General features: G+C 38.0%; 3 protein-coding genes across 8 annotated transcripts; 2 read left to right on the top strand and 1 right to left on the bottom strand.

The window, feature by feature from the left end:
* Nucleotides 1-42: 42 nt before the first annotated feature.
* On the bottom strand, nt 43-7,508 carry LOC148170798 (facilitated trehalose transporter Tret1-like). 3 transcript variants are annotated; one of them, XM_088042157.1, is made up of 4 exons: nt 7,424-7,503; nt 5,359-5,543; nt 1,401-1,608; nt 43-1,349 (listed from the first exon to the last, which is right to left on the bottom strand). In XM_088042157.1, exons 3-4 carry the CDS (start codon nt 1,540-1,542, stop codon nt 94-96), a joined length of 1,398 nt encoding a protein of 465 aa, XP_087898283.1. In that variant the 5' UTR covers nt 1,543-1,608; nt 5,359-5,543; nt 7,424-7,503; the 3' UTR covers nt 43-93. The 3 variants fall into 3 exon arrangements, with proteins under 3 accessions (XP_087898283.1, XP_087898282.1, XP_087898281.1); XM_088042156.1 differs by lacking the exon at nt 5,359-5,543 and having other exon boundaries at nt 7,424-7,508; XM_088042155.1 differs by lacking the exons at nt 5,359-5,543; nt 7,424-7,503 and adding an exon at nt 4,679-4,877.
* LOC148170799 (uncharacterized) lies at nt 6,995-14,522 on the top strand. 4 transcript variants are annotated; one of them, XM_088042151.1, is made up of 13 exons: nt 6,995-7,272; nt 8,830-9,105; nt 9,157-9,399; nt 9,440-9,647; nt 9,735-9,806; nt 10,113-10,434; nt 10,485-10,793; nt 10,840-10,979; nt 11,037-11,283; nt 11,331-12,210; nt 12,255-13,119; nt 13,165-13,412; nt 13,461-14,522. In XM_088042151.1, exons 2-13 carry the CDS (start codon nt 8,886-8,888, stop codon nt 13,727-13,729), a joined length of 4,023 nt encoding a protein of 1,340 aa, XP_087898277.1. In that variant the 5' UTR covers nt 6,995-7,272; nt 8,830-8,885; the 3' UTR covers nt 13,730-14,522. The 4 variants fall into 4 exon arrangements, with proteins under 4 accessions (XP_087898277.1, XP_087898275.1, XP_087898278.1 ...); XM_088042149.1 differs by having other exon boundaries at nt 8,830-9,399; XM_088042152.1 differs by lacking the exon at nt 9,735-9,806.
* Nucleotides 14,523-14,950: 428 nt separating this feature from the next.
* On the top strand, nt 14,951-23,550 carry unk (RING finger protein unk). The gene is made up of 9 exons (XM_088042154.1): nt 14,951-15,072; nt 15,175-15,384; nt 15,605-15,891; nt 20,425-20,560; nt 20,613-20,815; nt 20,867-20,982; nt 21,035-21,212; nt 21,261-21,368; nt 21,418-23,550. The coding sequence occupies exons 1-9, from the start codon at nt 14,951-14,953 to the stop codon at nt 22,338-22,340; spliced, it is 2,283 nt and encodes a 760-aa protein (XP_087898280.1). The 3' UTR covers nt 22,341-23,550.
* The last annotated feature ends 402 nt before the right edge of the window (nt 23,551-23,952 follow it).

Genomic DNA, 23,952 nt, shown 5'->3' on the forward strand with positions numbered 1-23,952 from the left:
AAGTTTTTCCAAGAAGAACATAAAAGAAATAAAGCACAAACATAAAAAACTAAATATTTATTCTGTATTCTTACATAATAACGACAAACTTCCTTACGTACTACCTGACTTTCTATCACTTGGCACGAAAATGATCACAAAAACAATGGAAAAAGTGCTAATCACAAGAAACAAACAGAAAGGGGCAAACAGACCGATTTGATGGAACATCACTTGAAAAATTTTTGTAATAATCAAGGCCAACATAGAGTTTGCCATTACGTAAAACTGAAGAACAACATTCTTTGCTTCTTTTGGAAAGAACACTTCTATTAGTTTTAAGGGTACGCAGCCCAGTCCAACTGTGTGGACCACAATATAAAATATAAGCACCACCAGCGAGGTGAATTTCCACGCGTCATTTAACTTCTCTGCTAAAACCACAATTTGCAGAATAATCAATACAGACACTCCCACCGTTGAAAACAACAAAATTCGTTTTCTGTTATCACTGGGTATACAGAACACCCCGTATATATTAGCTAAAAAGAAAGTAACGGCGTAAAGTAGAGCACACAGCTCCGGCCGTGGACATCCAGCCTTGGTCAAAAGAAGCTGCGAGTAAGTCATGGTGGCCGGAGCCCCCGAGCACTGCTGGAAAAACACTGCGAATAGAAAAATCAGAAACTTTCCGCGAAGACTAGAACTTTTGACAATATCACAAAAAGAAAGACTCTTGTCGATGACGTGCAACTTTTCTTTGATTTTCTTCACCTCTTCGTTGACGTCGCGATGGGGGCTTAGGAAGGCAATCAACTTCTTCGCATCTTTGGTTTTGTTGCTTTTGACCAACTCGCGTGGGGTTGAAGGGAGGAAGATCGCAAGAAAAAGAACTAAAATTGACACGATGCTTGTTATAATACTAAACTGAGTAAAATCGACGAAGGGGCCGAACGTGAAAGCCAACAACACTCCGAAAAGAACGTAAAAGTTGACGAGTTTGACTAAGAACACTGCCAGAGGGTCTTCGCAGATCTCGAAGATGTAGTATTTTAGTTGTCCGGAGGCGAAGCCGTGGCCTGCACCTACTAAAAAACGGCTACTCAACAAGTAGTAGATGTCTTTAGCTTGCCACATTGTCACCCATCCGAGCGTCATGAGGATGACACCGATGATGATGCCGTATTTGGAGTCGAGGCGGCGGATTGAAGAGAAAGGAGTGCCGAAAGTGTTGCCGATCATGAGGAATCCAGCGATCATGGCTGATTCGTCCATTGTAATGGGGAGAGGAGATTCGGGGTTGATCAGCGAAGGGTAGATGGGCGAGGGCCAACCCACCATGATGCCAAAAGGGATGCACATCAGACTTGCTGAAAGAAAAACAACGAAATTGCGAGTTTTGGTTAAGGTGATAATGTTACCACAAACTGAAGGAACCACTTGCCACACTTTCCGGCGAAATTTCGAAAGCGGTTTAGCACCCATTTCCGCTTTTGTTTCGAAGACGTACGTGTAGCCTTCTTCGTTTAGTTTCAGCTCCATCTGTCTTTTATTAGTTTCCATTGTTTATTGAGGTGCTTAGGTCCTAGTTTATTCTTCTAATCCCTTTAAGTTCGGCACCATTGGTTTCTAAAACAAATATGTGGCTGAGTTAAAGTCCACATTTCAATAATTGCCTGTGCATGCAGCTACTTATTAGCGGCGTCCTTCAAACAATTTTGATATATTTTAATAAACGGTTGGTTTGTCACCAGAACAAAATCATCATGTCTAAATTAGTAGATACAATAAACAGTTAAGTTTAAGTGTGATTATAGGAGAAGAAGTTGCGTCATCTGTCTGAAGAATTTTTACCAGGTCATTGAGGTCTATCGAAAAGAAAATTAAAAAAATGACGATCGTATTATGCAATGTGTGGTTTTTGGCTCACCTTGACATTGCCATAAAAGTCGGTAAAAAGATAAGAAAATTTGCTTTACAAAAATTATCACGTGGGCCAAATTTAGAACATTCGAGCGTGCGATGCTGAGTTAAAAAAATTTAGTCAAAAAAGAAGGTGTTTATAAATGTTTCAAGCATCAAGGGTGGCTATGAAATATCAAAGAAATTTGCCGCTTATTACAAATGTGGGTTTAGATCAAGGTTACTAAAATTAACAGGTTTGCTGCAAAGTTTTGAGCCAATAGAAGCAGGCCTCTTAAACTGGCGCGAATACGTCATCGGAAAACACTTTTAAACTCCGATTCCATTTTTTCATTGCTAATATTATTTAAAATAGCAATGTTTTACACTCTGATGTTTCTACAATAACTTTGTTAAACAATAATGGCGATCAACAATGTTTTTACACTGCAGAACAATTGACAGAACTTTCTTGTGACGTCATTTATTGTCGCATGTACCTAGCAACCAAAAGGGGGTGGAGTTTCAGCCTTAGTAACGAGCAAACCCAAGGTTCCTAAATTTAACAGGTTTGCTCGTTACCAAGGCTGAAACTCCACCCTCTTTTGGTTGCTAGGGAAGTGTGACCATAAATGACGTCACAAGAAAGTTCTGTCAATTGTTTTGGGGTGTAAAAACATTGTTGATCGCCAATGTTGTTTAACAAAGTTCTGGTAGAAGCATCAGAGTGTTAAATATTGCTGTTTTAAATAATAATAGCAATGAAAAAATTCAATAGGAATTTAAAAGAGCTTTCCGATGACGTATTCGCGCCAGTTCAAGAGGCCTGCTCCTATTGGCTCAAAACTTTGTAGCAAACCTGTTAATTTTAGTAACCTTGGAGCAAACCTGCTTAATTTAGGAACCTTGGGTTTCGACTTTTCAACTGATATTTGTAGTTAACCTCAATAATGTAGCAAAATAAGTTTTGACAAAAAATTCTATTTTATTTGTGGTTTAAAACCTCAAAATTATTAACTTGAACACAAAACTATAACTTAAAAGTCGTTGACTCAAATGACAAAATCAATAATTTTCTAAATAGTTATATTCACTATGTAAACAAAGCGGCAAAATAATGCATGACAGGAATTCCAGAGCCACCCTTGACGTTAGAAACATTTATAAACACTTGTATTTGATTGGGACAAAATATTGCGCGAAATACAAGGTGTTTATAAATGTTTCTAGCATCAAGCGTGGCTTTGGAATTCCTGTCCTATTTTGCCGCTTTGTTTTCATGGTGAATATAACTATCAGGAAAATTATTTACAGGGTGATTTTTTTAAAACGGCAGGCGTTGTAGAATTTTTATTTATGAACCGATTTTTAAAATTTAAAAAACAAATTAAATGGTTTTTAATTTACTATAAACTGATGATTTTAAAAATTTTCTAAATGTTTTAGTATCTTTTGGGCGATACTCAACTTTCTTATTTTAAATTGGAACTCATATTTTGTTTTTCATAATTTGGAAGATATTAATTCTCTTAATTCAAAAATGTATAATATTTTCTACTTTAACAAAAAAATATTTTTAAAAAATTATCAAAATTGAAAAAAATAAGCAATAAAAGTTAATAAAATCTAGGTGCATGGTGTCAAATAAAAGAATGCCGTTATTGTAATATCAAAAAGCAGCAAATAACAGAAACCATTGGCATTTTTTTTTGAAATTATTAATAACAAAAGACAATAATAATTACAAATCAGAAAAAACAACTACCTAATTTAAGTAAAATGGTGTTGAAACGCCATCCCGTTTTTTTCATGGCGCAATTGACACCAACGAGAAATGCATTGTGCATTGTAAGGTGTAGCCCCATCTTGTTGAAAGAAAACTTGTTCTTTCTGTTATTTGCTGTTTTTTGAAATTACAATAACGATATTGTATTATTTGACACCACGCACCTAGATTTTACTAACATTTATTGCCTAATTTTTTTCATTTTTGATATATTTTTTTTTAATTTTTTTTGTAAAAGTAGAACATATTACACATTTCTGAATCAAGAAAATTGATATCTTCCAACTTATGAAAAAAAAAAATACTATCGCGGAATCAAAATTTCGAACATCACTTTTTGACATGGCAATGTAAATCAAGCCTTATTGTCATTGTGACTGACATACAAAGTAAACTTCTGACAATTGCTGATTCTTTTATAAATTTTAAGGTTATAAAGACAAAGGACAGTTTACAATTTTTAAACTTCAATCAATTTGATGTTCGAAATTTTGTTTCCGCGATAGTAGGTGCCGATTTAAAATAAGAAAGTTGAGTATCGCCCAAAAGATATTAAGACATTTAGAAATTTTTTAAAATCATCAGTTTATAGTAAATTAAAAACCATTTAATTTGTTTTTTAAATTTTTAAAATCGGTTCATAAATAAAAAATCTACGCCTGCCGTTTTAAAAAAATCACCCTGTATAAAGTTACTTACTTCAATGACGTTTTAGTTATGGTTTTGTGTCCAAGTTTTCAATTTTCAGGTTTTAAACCACAACTAGAACAGTTTATTTCTCAAAACTTACTTTGCTCCATGTTTGAGGTTAACTGCAAATGTCAGTTGAAAAATCGAAACCCACATTTGTAATGAGCGGCAAATTTCTTTGACATTTCATAGCCACCCTCGATGCTACAAACATTTATAAACACGTTGTATTTATGTAATTAAAAGAAATGAAAAAATTGTGTCATGATTTCTCTCCATCGCATAAATTAATTATAATTCTAGACAGAAAAGAAAACTTACATATTTAAGACATCCTCTAAAACAGACTTTGAAACACCAATTAAAACCGATTGTTTTCTATCAGATCTCAATGAACGAAATGGTATTTATTTCTTGTTTAAAAGCACGCTGGCGTTCGCTTACAGTCGCTTCCGATGTTCAATTTACTCAATAAAATTCCCAGCTCTTGTGACCAGACTTACGTAAAGATAATAGAAATCTAAAATGGACAAAATTGGCAATTGGCATCTTTGGCAAAATTAATCAGAGTCACATGCATCTTTAACAAGTTGTAATTTTTATGGATGCAGTTTGCCTGACCTCTTATCATAGATCTTGATGAAAATGTGGCAGTAGAACACATAAACAAAGTGCAAAGTGTTAAATAAATTTGTTTAGAGAAAAAGTGAAATGGGACACTTACTTAGCCCAATATTTCAGAACCACTAATTTGTCGCATCGACCGTATTTTATATAATGCATTCGTTAATTAATTTAATCAACGTTCTGAATTATTTACCTACAATATGGTAGAATTAAGCTTGTTATGACTTTTTATTGATAATTTCTATTTACAAAACGTTATTACTTATTGTCAGGTAATTATTAAAAAAAATCGTTGTTGTAGCAATGTGTACAATCTGTTAATTAACGCTCTGTTAACTTTGAAGCGGATTAAAATTAATGAAACTAATACGTACTTGTTGTTCATAATAATCGGAATTTTTCTAAGACCGCGTTCACCACTCGAACATTCACCTCTTCTTTTTGCCATATATGTGCTCACGAGAGAAAGACGTCTTCAACAGGTTTCATGAATTAGAAGAATTTGATCCTCGGGTTGCGCAGTGCGAAGGGTTTAAGATAAAACGAATTTTTTCGACCACTTAAAATTTAAAGTTAAAATTTTACTTTGTCGGATGGTAAAATAAACATATTAATTTACAATGTTGGTTTTTTTACTAGCAGATAACAGCACACTTCAAGGCTAAATGTGTCGCGATCGAATTTTAATTTGCTGTTAAATTCGATTGTTTTCTGGTTTAAACAGAAGAAATAAAAAGCTTACCATATCAAAGAAATTCGCTTATCAGTAAAATATCGCTCGGGTTACTTTTCCGTAGCTATAATGACTATTTTTACGATGAAAAATGCTGAGTTAAATTGCTTTGTCCACGTTAATTAGAATGACAAAGGGAAATTATTATACATACCAAGCCACTGACTTAAACGTGACGTTCTTATCGCAATGTAACAAAAATTATTGATATTTCTCTTTGAAGGGTTTTTATTTGGGGGGTTTTTGGCCAATGGGGTGGTCATACTGCGTAAAATAACCCACGTGACCTTATTTTTTCAGAAAATTACAGGGCAGCTTTACCAACATAATCACATAAATTATCTATATTTATGAAGCTTATGAATGAAGTAATAAAATAAAATACGTAGTTTTATTGCAAGTAAAATCGCCACTTGCAATGTCAATACGTGACATCGTGCATTTAAAGGCGAAATGCTCTTTAAAACGCAATGGAAATTTTATTTCGATTCCACTGCTAAGTATCGTAAAACGAATTATTTATAGAATTTCCAAATTTTGACGACAAAAGGAAAAAGTGGCTTTATGTGATCATTTTGAAAATTTTGAAATTACTTTTGCATATCTATAAATGGATTAAACATTTGCGTTCTTATTTAACGAATGAATTTTCCGCTCAACTCGATTTACTAGGCAAAATAATATTTTTGGTTTTTGGTCTTTATAGGGCACTTACCTATGGACCGAAGAACAAAGAGAACAAAATGGCCGCTAAATCAATGCCAACGACCAATGGTCAAACAAAGAAGAGGCCTAAAATCTCGCCAGATTTGGATTTTTGGGAAAAATCGTAAATCGACTTTTTAATTGTATTTTGCAGGTCTTGAGCAAATTTGAGATGAAAATGCGCGTTTTTCCAAGTACTGATAAAAAAAGGAGTCGCGTTATTAAAATCTAAGGGATTTTCTTGGATGAAAACGTTCCAGAGTTCAACTTTATGAGTTGTAGAGCTATTTTAGGGGCGCATATTATCTCTCATTATTCTTTTAGACCAACTTCAAGATTTGGCGCCCTGTTTAAAAAAAAAAACAAATTTTTCGTTTTTTTGACATTTTGACGTCAGAGCCCATGTTTGGAATCCAAGAACAGCAACGTGGAGCCTGTATTCGCCACAAAACAATTCAATCCGAATTTGCGCGTGTTCACGCCTAAGTTCGCACATGTTGCAGTCTTTTTCGTTCCTTTTAAAATTCGCATTACAGAAACCTGTAGTTTTTTTAGTGCAAGTTCGCGCTCCTCCTCCTAGATGGCGCGCGTCCGATCAGTTGTCAGTCACGAAGACTGTGAGACTACCGAGGGTGTAGAAAATAGAAAGAAACCGATTTATTTTAAGGAAAATGAAGATATGTTGAAAGGAATGCCGTGTCTTAGTGCCCCAATTCCGCGGTGAGCCAACAAGACATGAAAAGTGCAGTGTGTGTCTGTGTTTTTTTTCAAATTATGTTTCATTTACTTCATTTAAAATAGCTGGGTGTCATCAACAAAACAAGGATTGACGACGATCAACAAACTGTGAGTGAGTAAACTCGAAAAGTAACTCTAATCAATAGAGTTTTTATCCAAGGGCCATTTTGTTGACTTAGAATGAGGTTAGCTTTTGGGGGTGTGGATCGGTGGGGCATTTAATTATGGGTCATTACAAACGGGTTATGATCACGCTCCACTACCTTTGATTCGGGATTTGTTGTTTTAAACGCAATTCACTGACTTTGGTGCGGAATTCATTCGAGATATGCACATGTTATTTTTAAAATTTAACCATGTACGAAAATAAAATCAGGCGATTTGCAGGATTCTGGGTTTCAGGCGGTTTTCAAAGGGACACAGTCCTAGGAGTTTTCCGGGAAGATCGGGTTACAACTGGACTAGAGTGCTGTAATTTAACACTTAAATACGTAATTGATTCATTACATAATCGGAGTTTACATTATTATTCTCTCAAAACAAAGAAAAAGTCGGAAGAATTCCGGACTAGTCCAAAAATTCCATCAGACAATCTTCTTCAAATATTATCTCCGCTAGTCAATAAAGTTCCGTTTTTATAGCCCCAACTTACTTATTTTAAGATCACTTATTTACAGTTTGATTCAACATCTCTATTGACTTATTACCACGTGCTACTCGACGAGTTTACACTTGCCGAAATAAAAATGGATGAGTTATAATAGTTATTATGCACCTCTTTAATAGTTTAACACTGTTACCAACATGTAGAAAAATTTACAGCCTCTTGGTTTCTTTTCTGAGACCATCAGTATAAAAAATGAAAAGTTAACAGGCGGTCAACACCACAAACATGTGTAAACAAGAAGGGTAAAGTCGTGTAAACGTATTTAACCCATTTCAAAGGAACGCCGTCTTTACAGGGTGATTTATATTCTGTCTTAATTAGTTCGATTTTATTAAACGCTACGTTGAGCAAGAATTTTTTTCGGAACTTTGGCAATCGTGGTGATGATTCAAATTGCATAATTCATAATTACCAACAGAACGTTGCGACATCACTAAAACTCATAAATAAAAACACCACCAAAACAAGAGATTGGCGTGAATTGAGAAACAGGTGTCTGGAATACGTAATTTATTACATTAGCGTGAATGAAAGGGGAAAGTTTTGGGTTTTTATACAAAAAGGGGTTGTAGAATGTCATGTTTAATCAAATTGGGTTGTTTTGTGATCAATAATGGAGGTGACGATATCGTGGGGTCGTTGAACAGATTTTTTATTGATGGAATTGAGTTTTTCAGGTAGTTCTAATTCCAAATCCTGGAAAAGAACTTCGCTCCTTTCATGAGTATTGTATTTGACCCATTGCCCCAAAGCCATTCCTCCACCCATAAAGGTTACTAAATTAAACACTTGTATCATTTAAACAATAATAAATTACCACAGTAGGTGCCGCCTCCATCCTCGTAGGCCACGGCCAAGAACATTAACGTGTTCCACAATTGACGCCAATTTCCATCTCCCCATCTCCGTCTAAAGCATTCCATCCGTGATAACTCCACTATCTGCCATCCATAACAAAAGTGAGATAACCTCGTGTCATCTCAAGAACTTTGCTTGTTCTAGAAAAATGATGAAATGACACAAAGCAGGTCCGTCGTAGCCTCAATCGAGGTCCAGCAATGACATCCAGGCCCGGTTCAGGTGTTAAATCATCAACCGGACATAGAAGGGCCGAATCAGGGGGACACCACCGCCACAATTCGTCTGGATCCGGACATCATCGATCCGATTCGGGACAGAGTTTCGACTCTGATTATCATCGGGAACGAAAACACGGACATCATCGATCGAAATCGGGAGTGAGCGAAAGGGAAAGGCTCGATTCCAACGGGTCGCAGTGTAAGCAACTTTTGAAAAAAATAAAACCAGTGTTGCCACTCTGTCATTTAGTGTCAAATAAGCTTGAGTTTCGATCAGCGCAAGGTTTGCACGGCGATGGTCATCATTATGCGAGACCCACTTCCCTCTACCCCCTGAAAAGTGAAGTAGGTCTCGATGCCTTACAACCTGAAAGGGAGCCTATTAGGTTTGACGTAAACCTAGTGGGGGCTCCCCCTGAAGTCGAGCAGCTAGTCAATAATATTAAACAAGTCGCTGAACAGTTTTTGTACCACTGGAAAACTTTCCCTATAAGTAAGTTTCGTCAATTTAATAGTCAAATAATGCGATTTAGTCCTTCCAAATCCCGTGTCGCAATATGACTCTTTCCCGACGTCGCAAGTGGCTTCAGATGGTTCGTTGGGGCGTGGAAAAACGAAATATCATTTGCGGGATCTCTTCGTGGCGCCCTCCTTCGACGAGCTCGACGCTGTTGCTGTTGATGGTAAAGGAGAACCGAGGAGGCTGACCGGAAAACAATTGGAGTATATAAGAGAACGAGGGTATGTAAATTGACAGGAAGCAACTGTTAAAACAACCAACTACCCCCAGTGTGACTCTGCTGATTTAAATGATGTTATTCTGTAAAGCTTGCACAAGGATAAGTTCGGAAAGCCAAAACGATTGAACCTGCAACAACTAGAATCAATTAGGCGACAGGGGTATGTTATTGTGCTGTCATGTGCATCGTCTATCTCTCTACTTCTGCCAGATTTTTTATTTAACTTACTGTCTTGTGACGATTATGCAGCTAAGGTATGATTTTGTTACGCTATTTGTGTTTTTTCTTCGTCGCCGGAGCCACATAACGGAGTGTTTTATTTATTAACTTATTCGTTTCGTTTCGTTTTTTTAGCTTGTATTGTATCTCAAACTACTAAATGTAGAATTTGTGAAAATCCGTGCAAGTTTTACGCCATCATACTCTCATCCGAATCGCCATTTTAAACCCCTGCCTACCCTTGCAGCGAATTTGAAGTAGAATCTTTGAATTTTCCCGGCCAACAACACCGATGGCGGTTGTCGCAGCTCCTCCAGAAAGGCACGGAGAAGAGCCGCGATTCCCTCCTCAACGATCTCGCGCTTGCTCTTCGTTTCATCTTCGTGACGGCGAAAGGGCGGCTGTTGTCGCACTTCTTCAGCGTTTCGGAGGCCATCAAAGCTCTCTTGGCGGGTCTTTTGAGGATCCTAGATCTGGTTTTTGGCATACCGAGTTTACAAGCGCACAACCTTGATGCCAAAATTCGGGAAGAGCGAACGAAATATTTAGTGGCGGAATTAGTGTGCAGAGTAAGACGTGGAAATTAACGTCGCGAGAGATAACTCAACTTGTGTTGCAGCCGGAAAACGAGGAGTCTTTAGAGCATTTGTGTTCGTACATACGTAAGCAGCTGCGGCGAGCGGCTACGGAGAAGTTTGAAGTGACGAAGGAGTGCTCTCAGCCACCGGTCGCTGTTCCTTATCGATTCTTAACACCTTCTGGATCCGAGTTGGATTTGAGACTATGGGAGAGGAGTCTGATGAGGAGGGCTTTGCCCACGTTAGTAGCTATTTTAGAGAGGGAGACTAGGGGGTGGTTTTTACATTTTCGCGAAAGACTGATTGCCGAGTTACGAGCTCAAAAAATGCCAGATGAAGATATTGAAAGGGTAAGTGACCATTTCACGCGACTTTATAATGTCGAGTGTTCCTCAGGAAGTGAATGATGCTGTTATGAAGGAGTACCTGCAGAGGGTTTATAACAGCATCCTTTCTCATCCGGATATTCTAAGTTTAGGGGAAGGGATCGCTCAACTTTTAGTACAACAAGCCCAAAGCGTAGTTTTAATGCATAGGTAAGAGAAATAACACTTTTACTTTCTGAAGGGCTCAAATTTCCGTTGTCTTTGCAGAGCAGTCGAAAACGTACAACACCGTCTTTCAAAATCTCAGGAAGAAATCAAAACTCGCCTCTGCAACTCTCACCCGGTCCTCTCAAGAATAGACCCGTGGCTCCGATCACGTCTGCGCTCAGCCGAGCTAAGATTCAGCCAAGAGAACCAGTGGAGTGCCCACGAGGAGGCTCTCTCTTTATGCAGTGCGAAGCGTCTCCACCAAACCGTTTATTTCCTCAACCGGGATCTCGCGTTTATGAAAGAAGTATGACTGGTGGTTGGTACGACTGTTTTCTCTTATTTTGGTTGCAGAGAGAGCCCGCGCTTTTGAGAGAGTTGCGCAAAGTGAAGACTCCAACGCGGTCGTTCTTGTGGCCGACTCAAATCTGGCTGCCTACTAATTGGATCGTTCGGAGGAACTTTCAGGGTCAATCCGAAGTGGTACCGACAGTTCTTAGTAAACAAGCGACTAGCATCACCACCCCGCGGTCTGATCCAAGTCAGCCGGTGTTTCTTGTAGAGAAGGAGATTGTTCGTACGACGACGACAAGATGGCCGTTGTGGCGGATCTTCAACTACTTCCATCGCACGTGGTGTTGGACTTGGAACGCGATGTTCTTCTTCGGGATCGTGTTGCCTTGGTGTAGTCCCGTCGGATTGCGAGCGTTGCTCTGTTTGGAACCTTTCATGCCCGATTTGGAGTTGTCGCAAGTCAACGGCACTCTTTTCCCGAGGAAGAGTAGTCTCACTTCAACTCTTTGCTCGCGATTGATTAGTTTATGGCGTCACATCTCCAAGTCGAGGACGCATTTCGAGACCAAACCGGACACGGGGTTCATAGGGAAAGGCTTCACTAGACATTTGAATAGGATTTGGAATTATTTTTTTAAGGGTCTTTTCGGAACGATCGTTTTAGTTGTGATTTTCCCCGTCGTGTGCGTCGCGGCGATCGCCGCGAGCGTTTTCGTCGCTTTAACGGCGGTGGCGTGGATGCCGGTGTTGACCTTCTCGGTGCAGCTCACCAACGCTTTGATTTACGACTTGGACAGTCCGGAACAGAAGAGGAATCGATTCTTTGTTTTGTTCGAGGCGCTGGTGTGGAAGATCGGATTACAGGGTTGTGTGCAGCCGGTCGTGGCGCTTGTTGTGGCGGCCGTCGTTTGTCCCGTCGTCGCATTGGTCATTCTCACAGGTAACCACACCAAAAAAACGATTGATCGCTAGTTATCTTCTTAGGTGGCATCGCCCGCTACTGGCTGCGCCTCTTCTGGGACACCACCCTCTTCCACCTCATTATAAAGAAGCGCGGACGGATCCCAGCAAGTGACAGTTTTGTGGTGAAAAGAATCGCAGGTCCTGGTTTGGCGTCGGACTATTATTTCCAAATTAGCCCCGAACAGGCTCTCGCCGCCTTCGAGGCTAAAATGGAGTGGGATGAGCTCGCTGCGTACCAGACAGTCCTAGAAAACACGATAATACAACCGCAGCGCGATTTCAGCCACTTTGTCGAGGCGTGTTTCGGCAGTTTTTCCACTCAACTGGCGAAAAACGGCCCGTATAAAAACCTAGAGAAGGAGGCTCAGGATTTAATGACAGTCCTCCACGAGAAGCTAGAGAGGCGGCGACGTGACCTCCAAACCGGTCTGAGTGTCACTGTTAAAAGTAAAATTAAATTAGAGACGTCGGAGTTGAAGATCGCGATCCAACAAGGTGCGCTGATGTTAGAGAGGTTCTATCCCACGCATATCTTGCCCAAACTGGGGTGTAACGAAGACCAATTTTGGGATAATCGAGCTCTGAGTCCTGGGGATTGGGCGGGATTGGCTGGACTCCTGTATTCCGAGCTCTTCAGCTTGGATATTTTAACACCGCTAGATCACACCGATACGAGTTTCCGGTTGGATCCGCACCCACAAGCTGACTTGACGCGGTACACGGAGATGGTGCAATGTGCCCAATTGGGGGCACGAGGGCCGGATCTCTTAGGGAACGTGTACACGCCGAGGGGCAACATCCAGGTGCATTCGCCGTATCTCGAAGTTTCGGCGTTCAATCCGAGGTCCAAACAGGCGGCTACTGTCAAAAAGTGTGATAAAAAGACGTACGTTACCATAATTAGATTTAAAGTACCTACAGTGACTTTCAGGGAGTCGACGACTGTCTTGGGGTCCATTAAGAGTACCACAGGGAGCACGGTGTGGACGCCGTGGAAAAAACACGCACAACCTTTTTCGTCGGATAAAATGGTCATTCCGTTACCGGTACCGCATCCGGCGCATATTGCCGTTACGATTTTTAATAGGGATTCGGACGACCCCATTCCGTTGGAGTCTGATATTTGTCAAAGCATCTTGAGGGGGGTGGAGGAGAGTCACATTTCGTTAGATGAAGGGGGTGAGTTTAAACAGCGACTCACTAGTGGTACTAATTGAGTGTTATCAGGTATTAATAGGTATAAAGGGGGCGCCGACTCTTTCGAAACAAGCTCTAGTTCCGCGACTCTTGACAGCCCCCACACTGCCGCGGACAACTGTCCCCAGTCCAATAGGAATTCGTCGGATGGAGTCTACCAGTGGACTTTAAACAACTGGGGCCAACGCAAGCGTAATAATTCAGGTAGTGTGAAAGTGGACCTTGCAAGTCCAGAAGACGTCACTTTAGACAGCGATAGTACTAGGGTTGTTTTCAGTACGTACGGTACGACCGTTTGATAAGTCATTATATACATGTGATTCTGTATCCAATTCGATTGGTTTTAGTTAAGTTTAACCAGTTCCATTCTGACAACAAGTGTGATATTTTTTATTTAAATCGTCAGACATCACTTTTTTTTTTCTTACAGTCATATCAAGTCAGCATTGGTGTAGTACAATTAACAGCAAAATAAGTATTAAATGTTAGAGCGCTATTTTTTGTACTTCAGAAAAAAACACTTTTCGTTTTGAAGCTTCCTGTGAATAATAACGCAAAATTGAGGGAAAGTAACATAGGGTAAGGGCATAACATTTTAATATTAGCTAGTAAAGATTGCACGTAGCGATAATTTTTTATTTTATTCGAGAAAATGTCCATTGCACTTAGAATTTGTATAGTTAAGACGTTTGAAACGAAATATCTACCTTTCTAGAGGCAGGTTACCTAGGATTTATGAAACTAGCAATAATTTGCTGATAACTGTGTGTGTTAATTTCATCGTTACATCGTTTTCTTGCAATTTGACTAGTCCAACTAGTTTCACCTGTCCAAACAAGTACATAGCTTATGACGTTCAAACGAATTTTCCACTTAGATAAGCGTAGGACCCGTTTTAACCCTGTTTCATTCGCATTGTTTTACCATTCGCAGTCTTGACCTACATACTCCCTTTTATCCTTTTTTTATACATAATGTGAGATATTTTTATGTATTGTATGTTTATTGCTTGTGTTTAATTGTACTATGTTTGTAAAGCTGAGATTTTGCTACGTTGTGTTTACTCAGAAATATAAAGCTTTAAGACTGAAAGCGGTTTTTTACTCAATTTCTCCGAAAAATTATAGTAGGCAACACCATGGGCGCCGGGATTTAGATTTTTGCGTTCGTAATCAAGCGGGCTGTGCGGGATGACCTTGATGGTGAACGTATCGCGTCCCTTTAATACCGTTTCGTGTGTGCCCACCTTCAGAGTAATTGAGTTGTAGATAAACGAAAATAAACATCGCGATAAGAGAAATGAAGCGATAAAACGTGAAACAATGGCACTTGGTTGTGGAATGAGGGGAAAAGGTTCGTTGGCATGACGTGTCCGTTATGTAGTAAAATGGCACAGTTGACGTAACAAATAGTAAAATATCAGGTAGAAACCGCAGGTGCTCGCAGTTTGACCAAAACACAAATGTCCTTGAAAAGCCAAAAATTCTTCAATCGGCACGGACACGTGACCGCATCGCTGCATGCCATTGGTCAGTAGTGAGCGTGCCCTGCGCGAACCCACCGCGCATCTCAGTGATTACAAAATGCCGTCAGAGTCTAAACCTTTGTTGACAGCTCAGACGGAAAAGCCAAATCATTACTCGTAAGTGTATTTTTAGTGCGTGTAAGGCGTCGTGACGCGTCCTCCATCACTTTGCGCGCAATTTCATGTCCGTTTCAAGTACAAATCTGTGTTGTTTTGTAGATATTTGAAAGAGTTTCGCGTCGAGCAATGCCCGCTCTTCTTACAACACAAATGTACACAGCATCGTCCATTCACCTGTTTTCACTGGCATTTCATGAACCAGCGGCGTAGAAGACCCGTGAGACGCAGGGATGGCACCTTCAATTACTCCGCTGATAATTATTGCACCAAATACGACGAAACCACAGGAATTTGTCCCGATGGAGACGAGTAAGTCCACCTTTTTTGGTTAGCTCAGCTGTCATTTTTACGCACGGTGGGTGTGACAGCTCGTGTGGCGCATTAACTCCCGACACCAAAACAAACCCCCGAAATCACACTTTTCGACGTTTTTTTTCAACGACATAACCTACAAAATAAATAAACGCTCTTTTGCTCGTTGCCAGGACAACGCCGTTTTGTCGTTTTTTTCAATTTTGTCGTTTTTTAGTTGTCCGTTTCTTCATCGAACTGCTGGGGACACAGAGAGACGATATCACTTGCGGTATTATAAAACGTGCATGTGCGTCCACGACACAGATTCTAGGGGTTATTGTGTTAAAAATGGGCTGCATTGTGCTTTCGCCCATGGCAGCCACGACCATAGACCGCCAGTATACGATATCAAAGAAATTCAAGCTCTGGAGGCTGCAGAGGCGGAGGGCAGTGGCTCTTCAAATGGCCCCAATGCCCTTGATAAAGAAAGGAACCTAATGAACGAGGATCCCAAGTGGCAAGGTAAATACTTGAAAAAATTACTTGTGATAATTTATGTTAATTGTGAGGAATTTTTCTTAATCTTATCGTAATGCGTAATGCTTACATAAAAATGGGAGTCGTGCCAAATTCAGAAAAGTGCAAATGTTTGCTTATTAATTTGGCAGCAATGTTTGTTTTTTACAAGTTGTCCAACGTTAAGACGATATTCACTGGCTAAGTTTGCGTTTATTTCACTTTAATGTCAAGGTTAATGCCTTGTTGTCTAAACAATTCAGTTGTGTGGATAAAAATAACGGAAAGAAAAGGATTGTTTACATTTTAGTCACCACAATCAATTCCTATTAGCTCATCTATCAAGAGATTAAATAAAAACTCGTCCTCAGTTGGCTTTGAAATTTCAAGTCATGTCTTTGATTGAAGAAACAGTATTTTGTTTCTGTCAAGTAATTTCACGTTGTCAAACTGGAAATTTTAATGAACGACTTTGACAACGCTTAGTTTTTATTTGATCTCTCGATACAAGGTGTTTATAAAAGTTTCTAGCATTAAGGGTTGCTATGAAATGTCAAAAAAATTTGCCGCTCATTACAAATGTGGGTTTAGATTTTTCAACAAACATTTGTAGTTAACTCAATGGAGTAAAGTAAGTTTTAAAAAAAACAGTTTTTTTTTTAATTGGTTGTGGTTTGGACCCTGAAAATCATAAACTTGGACACAAAATTGTAACTGAAACGTCGTCGACATAAGTCACATTATAAGTAATTTTATTAATTAATTAATTATTTTAAGATTGTTATGTTCACTATAAAAACAAAGTGGCAAAATAGTGCATGACAGGAATTCCAGAGCTACAGTTGATACTAGAAACCTTTATAAATACCTTGTAGATTGTCTTCCCATTTATTATAAAATTTAAAAGATTAACGAAATTTGGCAGTTTTCTTCAGATAACGTTTTATTTCAGGGGTTAATCCTTCTCAAAAATGACCTACACTTGACTTCTCCTTAATTCCTTGTGATTTCGTCCAACTTTCCCCTTATTTCCTTGTTATTTCGTTAAGCTTCCCCTGAATACCTTGTGATTTCGTCCAACTTCCTCTTATTTGCTTGTTATTTCGTCAAACTTCCCCTGAATTTCTTGTGTTACCTCTACTTATTTTCTTGGAATTTTCCTGATTTTTTTGTGTTTTTGTCGAACTTTCCCTGAATTCCTTGTAATTTCGTTCAACTTCTCCCTTACTTCCTTGTTATTTTGTTAAACTTTCTGTAAATTCCTTGTGATTTCATCCAAACTCTACTTATTTTCTTGTCATTTCCTCTAGTTTTTGTCTAACTTCCCCTTATTTCTTTGTCATTTCATAAAACTTTCTCTGAATTCCTTGTGATTTCGTACAACCTCTACTTATTTCTTTTGATTTCGTTTAAATTTCTCTGATTTCTTTGTGTTTTCGTCCAACTTCCCCTGATTTCTTCGTGATTCCGTCCAACTTTCCCCTTATTTCCTTGTTATTTCGTTAAGCTTCCTCTGAATACCTTGTGATTTCGTCCAACTTCCCCTTATTTGCTTGTTATTTCGTCAAACTTCCCCTGAATTTCTTGTGTTTTCGTACCTCTACTTATTTTCTTGGAATTTCGTCTAAATTTTCCTGATTTTTTTGTGTTTTTGTCCAACTTTCCCTGAATTCCTTGTAATTTCGTTCAACTTCTCCCTTACTTCCTTGTTATTTTGTTAAACTTTTTGTAAATTCCTTGTGATTTCATCCAAACTCTACTTATTTTCTTGTCATTTCCTCTAGTTTTTGTCTAACTTCCCCTTATTTCTTTGTCATTTCATAAAACTTTCTCTGAATTCCTTGTGATTTCGTACAACCTCTACTTATTTCTTTTGATTTCGTTTAAATTTCTCTGATTTCTTTGTGTTTTCGTCCAACTTCCCCTGATTTCTTCGTGATTCCGTCCAACTTTCCCCTTATTTCCTTGTTATTTCGTTAAGCTTCCTCTGAATACCTTGTGATTTCGTCCAACTTCCCCTTATTTGCTTGTTATTTCGTCAAACTTCCCCTGAATTTCTTGTGTTTTCGTATCTCTACTTATTTTCTTGGAATTTCGTCTAAATTTTCCTGATTTTTTTTGTGTTTTTGTCCAACTTTCCCTGAATTCCTTGTAATTTCGTTCAACTTCTCCCTTACTTCCTTGTTATTTTGTTAAACTTTCTGTAAATTCCTTGTGATTTCATCCAAACTCTACTTATTTTCTTGTCATTTCCTCTAGTTTTTGTCTAACTTCCCCTTATTTCTTTGTCATTTCATAAAACTTTCTCTGAATTCCTTGTGATTTCGTACAACCTCCACTTATTTCTTTTGATTTCGTTTAAATTTCTCTGATTTCTTTGTGTTTTCGTCCAACTTCCCCTGATTTCTTCGTGATTCCGTCCAACTTTCCCCTTATTTCCTTGTTATTTCGTTAAGCTTCCTCTGAATACCTTGTGATTTCGTCCAACTTCCCCTTATTTGCTTGTTATTTCGTCAAACTTCCCCTGAATTTCTTGTGTTTTCGTATCTCTACTTATTTTCTTGGAATTTCGTCTAAATTTTCCTGATTTTTTTTGTGTTTTTGTCCAACTTTCCCTGAATTCCTTGTAATTTCGTTCAACTTCTCCCTTACTTCCTTGTTATTTTGTTAAACTTTCTGTAAATTCCTTGTGATTTCATCCAAACTCTACTTATTTTCTTGTCATTTCCTCTAGTTTTTGTCTAACTTCCCCTTATTTCTTTGTCATTTCATAAAACTTTCTCTGAATTCCTTGTGATTTCGTACAACCTCTACTTATTTCTTTTGATTTCGTTTAAATTTCTCTGATTTCTTTGTGTTTTCGTCCAACTTCCCCTGATTTCTTCGTGATTCCGTCCAACTTTCCCCTTATTTCCTTGTTATTTCGTTAAGCTTCCTCTGAATACCTTGTGATTTCGTCCAACTTCCCCTTATTTGCTTGTTATTTCGTCAAACTTCCCCTGAATTTCTTGTGTTTTCGTACCTCTACTTATTTTCTTGGAATTTCGTCTAAATTTTCCTGATTTTTTTTGTGTTTTTGTCCAACTTTCCCTGAATTCCTTGTAATTTCGTTCAACTTCTCCCTTACTTCCTTGTTATTTTGTTAAACTTTCTGTAAATTCCTTGTGATTTCATCCAAACTCTACTTATTTTCTTGTCATTTCCTCTAGTTTTTGTCTAACTTCCCCTTATTTCTTTGTCATTTCATAAAACTTTCTCTGAATTCCTTGTGATTTCGTACAACCTCTACTTATTTCTTTTGATTTCGTTTAAATTTCTCTGATTTCTTTGTGTTTTCGTCCAACTTCCCCTGATTTCTTCGTGATTCCGTCCAACTTTCCCCTTATTTCCTTGTTATTTCGTTAAGCTTCCTCTGAATACCTTGTGATTTCGTCCAACTTCCCCTTATTTGCTTGTTATTTCGTCAAACTTCCCCTGAATTTCTTGTGTTTTCGTATCTCTACTTATTTTCTTGGAATTTCGTCTAAATTTTCCTGATTTTTTTTGTGTTTTTGTCCAACTTTCCCTGAATTCCTTGTAATTTCGTTCAACTTCTCCCTTACTTCCTTGTTATTTTGTTAAACTTTCTGTAAATTCCTTGTGATTTCATCCAAACTCTACTTATTTTCTTGTCATTTCCTCTAGTTTTTGTCTAACTTCCCCTTATTTCTTTGTCATTTCATAAAACTTTCTCTGAATTCCTTGTGATTTCGTACAACCTCTACTTATTTCTTTTGATTTCGTTTAAATTTCTCTGATTTCTTTGTGTTTTCGTCCAACTTCCCCTGATTTCTTCGTGATTCCGTCCAACTTTCCCCTTATTTCCTTGTTATTTCGTTAAGCTTCCTCTGAATACCTTGTGATTTCGTCCAACTTCCCCTTATTTGCTTGTTATTTCGTCAAACTTCCCCTGAATTTCTTGTGTTTTCGTACCTCTACTTATTTTCTTGGAATTTCGTCTAAATTTTCCTGATTTTTTTGTGTTTTTGTCCAACTTTCCCTGAATTCCTTGTAATTTCGTTCAACTTCTCCCTTACTTCCTTGTTATTTTGTTAAACTTTCTGTAAATTCCTTGTGATTTCATCCAAACTCTACTTATTTTCTTGTCATTTCCTCTAGTTTTTGTCTAACTTCCCCTTATTTCTTTGTCATTTCATAAAACTTTCCTTGAATTCCTTGTGATTTCGTTCAAACTCTCCTTATTTCCTTGTAATTTCGTCTAGTTTTTGTCCAACTTCCCCTTATTTCTGTATCATTTCATAAAATTTCCCCTGATTTTCTTGAGATTTCGTCCAACTTCCCCTTATTTGCTTGTTATTTCGTAAAACTTCCCCTGATTTCCTAATGATTGCCCCTAATGTTTTAATGATTTCCCCTGATTTTCTAATACTAATACACTGATTTCCCAGGGAAATTAACCCCTCGCGTTTTCTTTTGTCACTTGTTTTGTGTGAATTAACCGTCCAGCCAAAATGTATAATTTTTCTTTCGCTCTTCCAGACACAAACTACGTTTTATCAAATTACAAAACCGAACCCTGCAAAAGACCGCCTAGATTATGCAGACAAGGTTACGCTTGTCCCCAATACCACAATAGCAAAGACAAAAGAAGAAGTCCTCGGAAATTCAAATACAGGTGAGAGCCTCCGTCTAGTCCCCCAACCCCAAAACCCACGAATTTTCCCCAGATCAACCCCCTGCCCCAATGTGAAACACGGAGAAGAATGGGGAGAACCGGGGAATTGTGATGCAGGCGACTTGTGTTCCTATTGTCATACTAGAACAGAACAACAATTTCATCCTGAAATTTATAAAAGCACCAAATGTAATGATGTACAACAATCTGGGTATTGTCCTAGAGGGGTTTTCTGCGCGTTTGCTCACGTTGAACGTAAGTTGTCGAGACGCTCTCATCTTCTTATAATGATTGTGGTGGTTGCAGACGAAATGGGGGTGTCGAGAGACACTGGAGAGAGTGGTACAAATTTTGCAGAGATATTATCAAATGCTCTTCCTCCTTCTAGTTTAGATAAGAAAGAAAAAAGCAGCGACAGCTCAGTAAGAGTTTGATTTTCTATTTTCTATGGCGGGTGTTGATTGTTTTTTTTAGAACGGAAGTAGTGAAGTTAGTGAGTCGGCATCAACATCATCTTTAGGTTCCAATAGTTCCCATAGTAAAGCTCCAGGTTCGCAATTGGCCCACAAATCAATACCATTCAATAGGCACTTACCGTTGGGGGTAGAATTGAACAATAAATTATTAGCAATTGAAAAAGATCCAAATTTAGGTTGGTTGAACTGGAGGAGTTGGTCACAGGCTAATTTCGCTGTTTTAGACGTTTTAGAAAGGGAGCAAATGAAGCAATCGTTGCGGTTTCCTTTCGGTGGAATCTCTCAGTCATCGTTTTTCGGTTCCGGAAACGACACAGTGGGAAGCGTAGTTGGTAGGTGCTTCTTCTTCTTCTTTAGCTGTTGATTAATCGAGACTTGAAGGTAACGCATTGGACGAGTTGACTCTCGACGACTCTTTAAATCTCTCCGGTTTGGATCGAGAATTAGAATCCGAATCGCCCACCGTCACCAATTCAATTTCCGTGGGTTTGGCCTCGTCGGGTTTATTAGGCAGTTCGGCTCCTGTCAACATTCCAGGATCTGCAAGGAGTGGCTTAGGAGGATTCAGTCCTACAAATAACAGTCCGTTGCAACAACTCCATGGCAGTTTCCTATCAGCAGCTAGATTCCCCCAATCCGAACACATGGACTTTTTAAATCATTCTCAAATTCCATTAAGCAGTAGTGCATCTAAGATCAATTCCTATCAGAATTTCTTCGATTTTCCGCCACAGAGTATTTCGCCAACATCCAGAAACCACAACAATTTCAGTATATCTCCCAGCGTCAACAGTAACATGGAGGTGGCGCTGCTGCGTGAAGAACTCGGCTCGGCGAAAATGCAATTATCCAACTGGGAAGATCGATTACAGCAAGCCAGGACTGCGTGTGATCTGTGGAAACAAGCATCGGAGGAAGCAAACAGGAAGAGCCAGTTGACTGAGACGAAACTGAGCGATACGTTGACTCAATTGAACGAGACGATGTCGCAGGTAAACAGTCTGAAACAAGAATTGGAGAAGTTGCAAGGGGGCCCACACATTAGGAGTATAACGAACGTATCAGAACTGAGCAAATTGTCGTTAGGTGTATTGAAAAATTTGCATGCTCAACTTAGGCAAGACTTGGAAGAAATCGAGAAGGTTTTGTATAGAGAGACTGCGTCGAAATGTATGGTTTGTGAAGAACGTAATCGAACTGTAACGTTAAATTGCAATCATTTTGTTCTGTGCAGTACTTGTGCCCTCACACAGAGTGAATGCCCTTATTGTCAGACTCCTTTCAATTTGAGTAATAACATGTGAAAATGAAAAGCTTAGGTGTGTATGCAATGCTACCGCGTCTCGAGATTTGACACTCGGCTGTGTTGCTTACATTTAACAAATTTTTAACGTAAATAAATAGGTTTATTAGAATTTATTTTATTCAGCAACTAGACGCGATTTTTTAAAATTGTTGCCAACTATCCAGACCAATAATTTCGTCAATACTCTTTTGGAAAATCGCCAATCAATTCGAGAGTCCGTGTCTGAACTGTTGTGGAATACTGCTGTGGAAACAATAAATTGTAACTTTGAAATTTTTTATCGTTTTCGTGCATTTATTTTGGCTGTGCACTGCATTTCTCTCAGATTTTTTTGACAGTTTTGACACGGACTAGTATTAAATTTTAGTTAGGTAGGACTTTTCAAATTGATTCTAATTTTTAATAACTGCTGCACTATTTAGAAACATATCATATTTATTTATTTAAAGTTGGAAAGTGTATTTTTATATGAACAAATTGTGATTATTTATGCTTTTTCCTTTTATTAATATGATTCTAAACTGGTTTGTGCAGCAATTTGAGGAATTTGTCTACTTTTTACTCGACCGACTGATGCAATCGTATTTATTTTAGGTTCCCAAGTTCAATAAGTCCTTTATGACCAATGTATTCTTAACTAAAGCCGTTTGTAATAATAAGAGGAAGGAGATTTTATTTTTTTGTTATCCAAAGCGTTATAGTGTTGACAATTGTGCCACTAAATAATTATTTTCTTAAGCTGTTAAATTGTTTTTTATTATTAGGCGTTGGCATTATTGCAAACAGCTTTAATGACTTTACATGAAATGTTTGTCATGGAATTCTATTTACAAAAGAACATATTATACTTATACTTAGGTAGGTAGTTTTAATAAATAAATTATAAATAAAGTAGTGGGCCTATAGTTATTATAACACTTTTAGCAGTTAGTTATTCGTAGGTCAAAAAAACTGATTTTATACAAGACAGATAGTTTTCTCAGTGATTTTCTACTCCCGAAAGATGAAAAATTTGTAACAAAAAGAGTTTTTTTGGCTTACACGATCCAGATAGATACTTGAAGAAACCATTGTCTTAAAATAATATCTATTTGTCCATTGCATAAAGTTTAGGCATTCGTTGTATTTTTACTAGTTGTTTAAAATTTCCTTTATAATTCAATGTAATTGTGTATTTTTAAAAAATAATTAAATTAGAATTTCAATTTTTTTATTTTATTAATGTTAATTATATTTCTTTCTGTTGAAGGCTGTTGGTAAAGATGACGTAACCAGTACAAACTAATAAATACAATTTTCCTATGAACCGCATGTTTCTAAATAATTCTAGGATTTGATACTTTTCGGTTCTACACGGCATTTTTAAACTGGCACGGTCAAGTTTGCTACAACGAACTCTTTTGCATTTCGACTCTTTATTTTCTTTCTCTCACTGTTTAAAAGATCTGTATAGAACCATATTTTTCTAATGAGTACAAAGTACGGACGGATTTCTGATGAAGTAGTATTTTGGCAATATTTATGTGGTGTAGTGTTTATAATAAAAAATATTTTTGAAATACATCAGTTAGTGTCAAGTATTGTAAGGATAAATGTCGTTGGATTAGATT

Source organism: Gnatocerus cornutus, chromosome 7 (assembly GCF_029298725.1).
Source record: "Gnatocerus cornutus isolate USDA-ARS CGAHR chromosome 7, icGnaCorn1.1, whole genome shotgun sequence".
Classification (NCBI taxonomy): domain Eukaryota; kingdom Metazoa; phylum Arthropoda; class Insecta; order Coleoptera; family Tenebrionidae; genus Gnatocerus; species Gnatocerus cornutus.

Excerpts from the sequence above, each read along its gene's own strand:
- unk (XM_088042154.1), top strand. The coding sequence starts at position 14,951 with ATGCCATTGGTCAGTAGTGAGCGTGCCCTGCGCGAACCCACCGCGCAT. Across the intron at positions 15,385-15,604 it reads ATTTGTCCCGATGGAGACGA|TTGTCCGTTTCTTCATCGAA; the intron begins GTAAGTCCACCT and ends GTCGTTTTTTAG. Across the intron at positions 15,892-20,424 it reads CGAGGATCCCAAGTGGCAAG|ACACAAACTACGTTTTATCA; the intron begins GTAAATACTTGA and ends TCGCTCTTCCAG.
- LOC148170799 (XM_088042149.1), top strand. The coding sequence starts at position 8,886 with ATGACATCCAGGCCCGGTTCAGGTGTTAAATCATCAACCGGACATAGA. Across the intron at positions 10,980-11,036 it reads AGCGTAGTTTTAATGCATAG|AGCAGTCGAAAACGTACAAC; the intron begins GTAAGAGAAATA and ends TTGTCTTTGCAG. Across the intron at positions 13,120-13,164 it reads AAAAAGTGTGATAAAAAGAC|GGAGTCGACGACTGTCTTGG; the intron begins GTACGTTACCAT and ends AGTGACTTTCAG.
- LOC148170798 (XM_088042156.1), bottom strand. The coding sequence starts at position 1,542 with ATGGAAACTAATAAAAGACAGATGGAGCTGAAACTAAACGAAGAAGGC. Across the intron at positions 1,350-1,400 it reads AGTGGTTCCTTCAGTTTGTG|CAAGTCTGATGTGCATCCCT; the intron begins GTAACATTATCA and ends TTTTTCTTTCAG.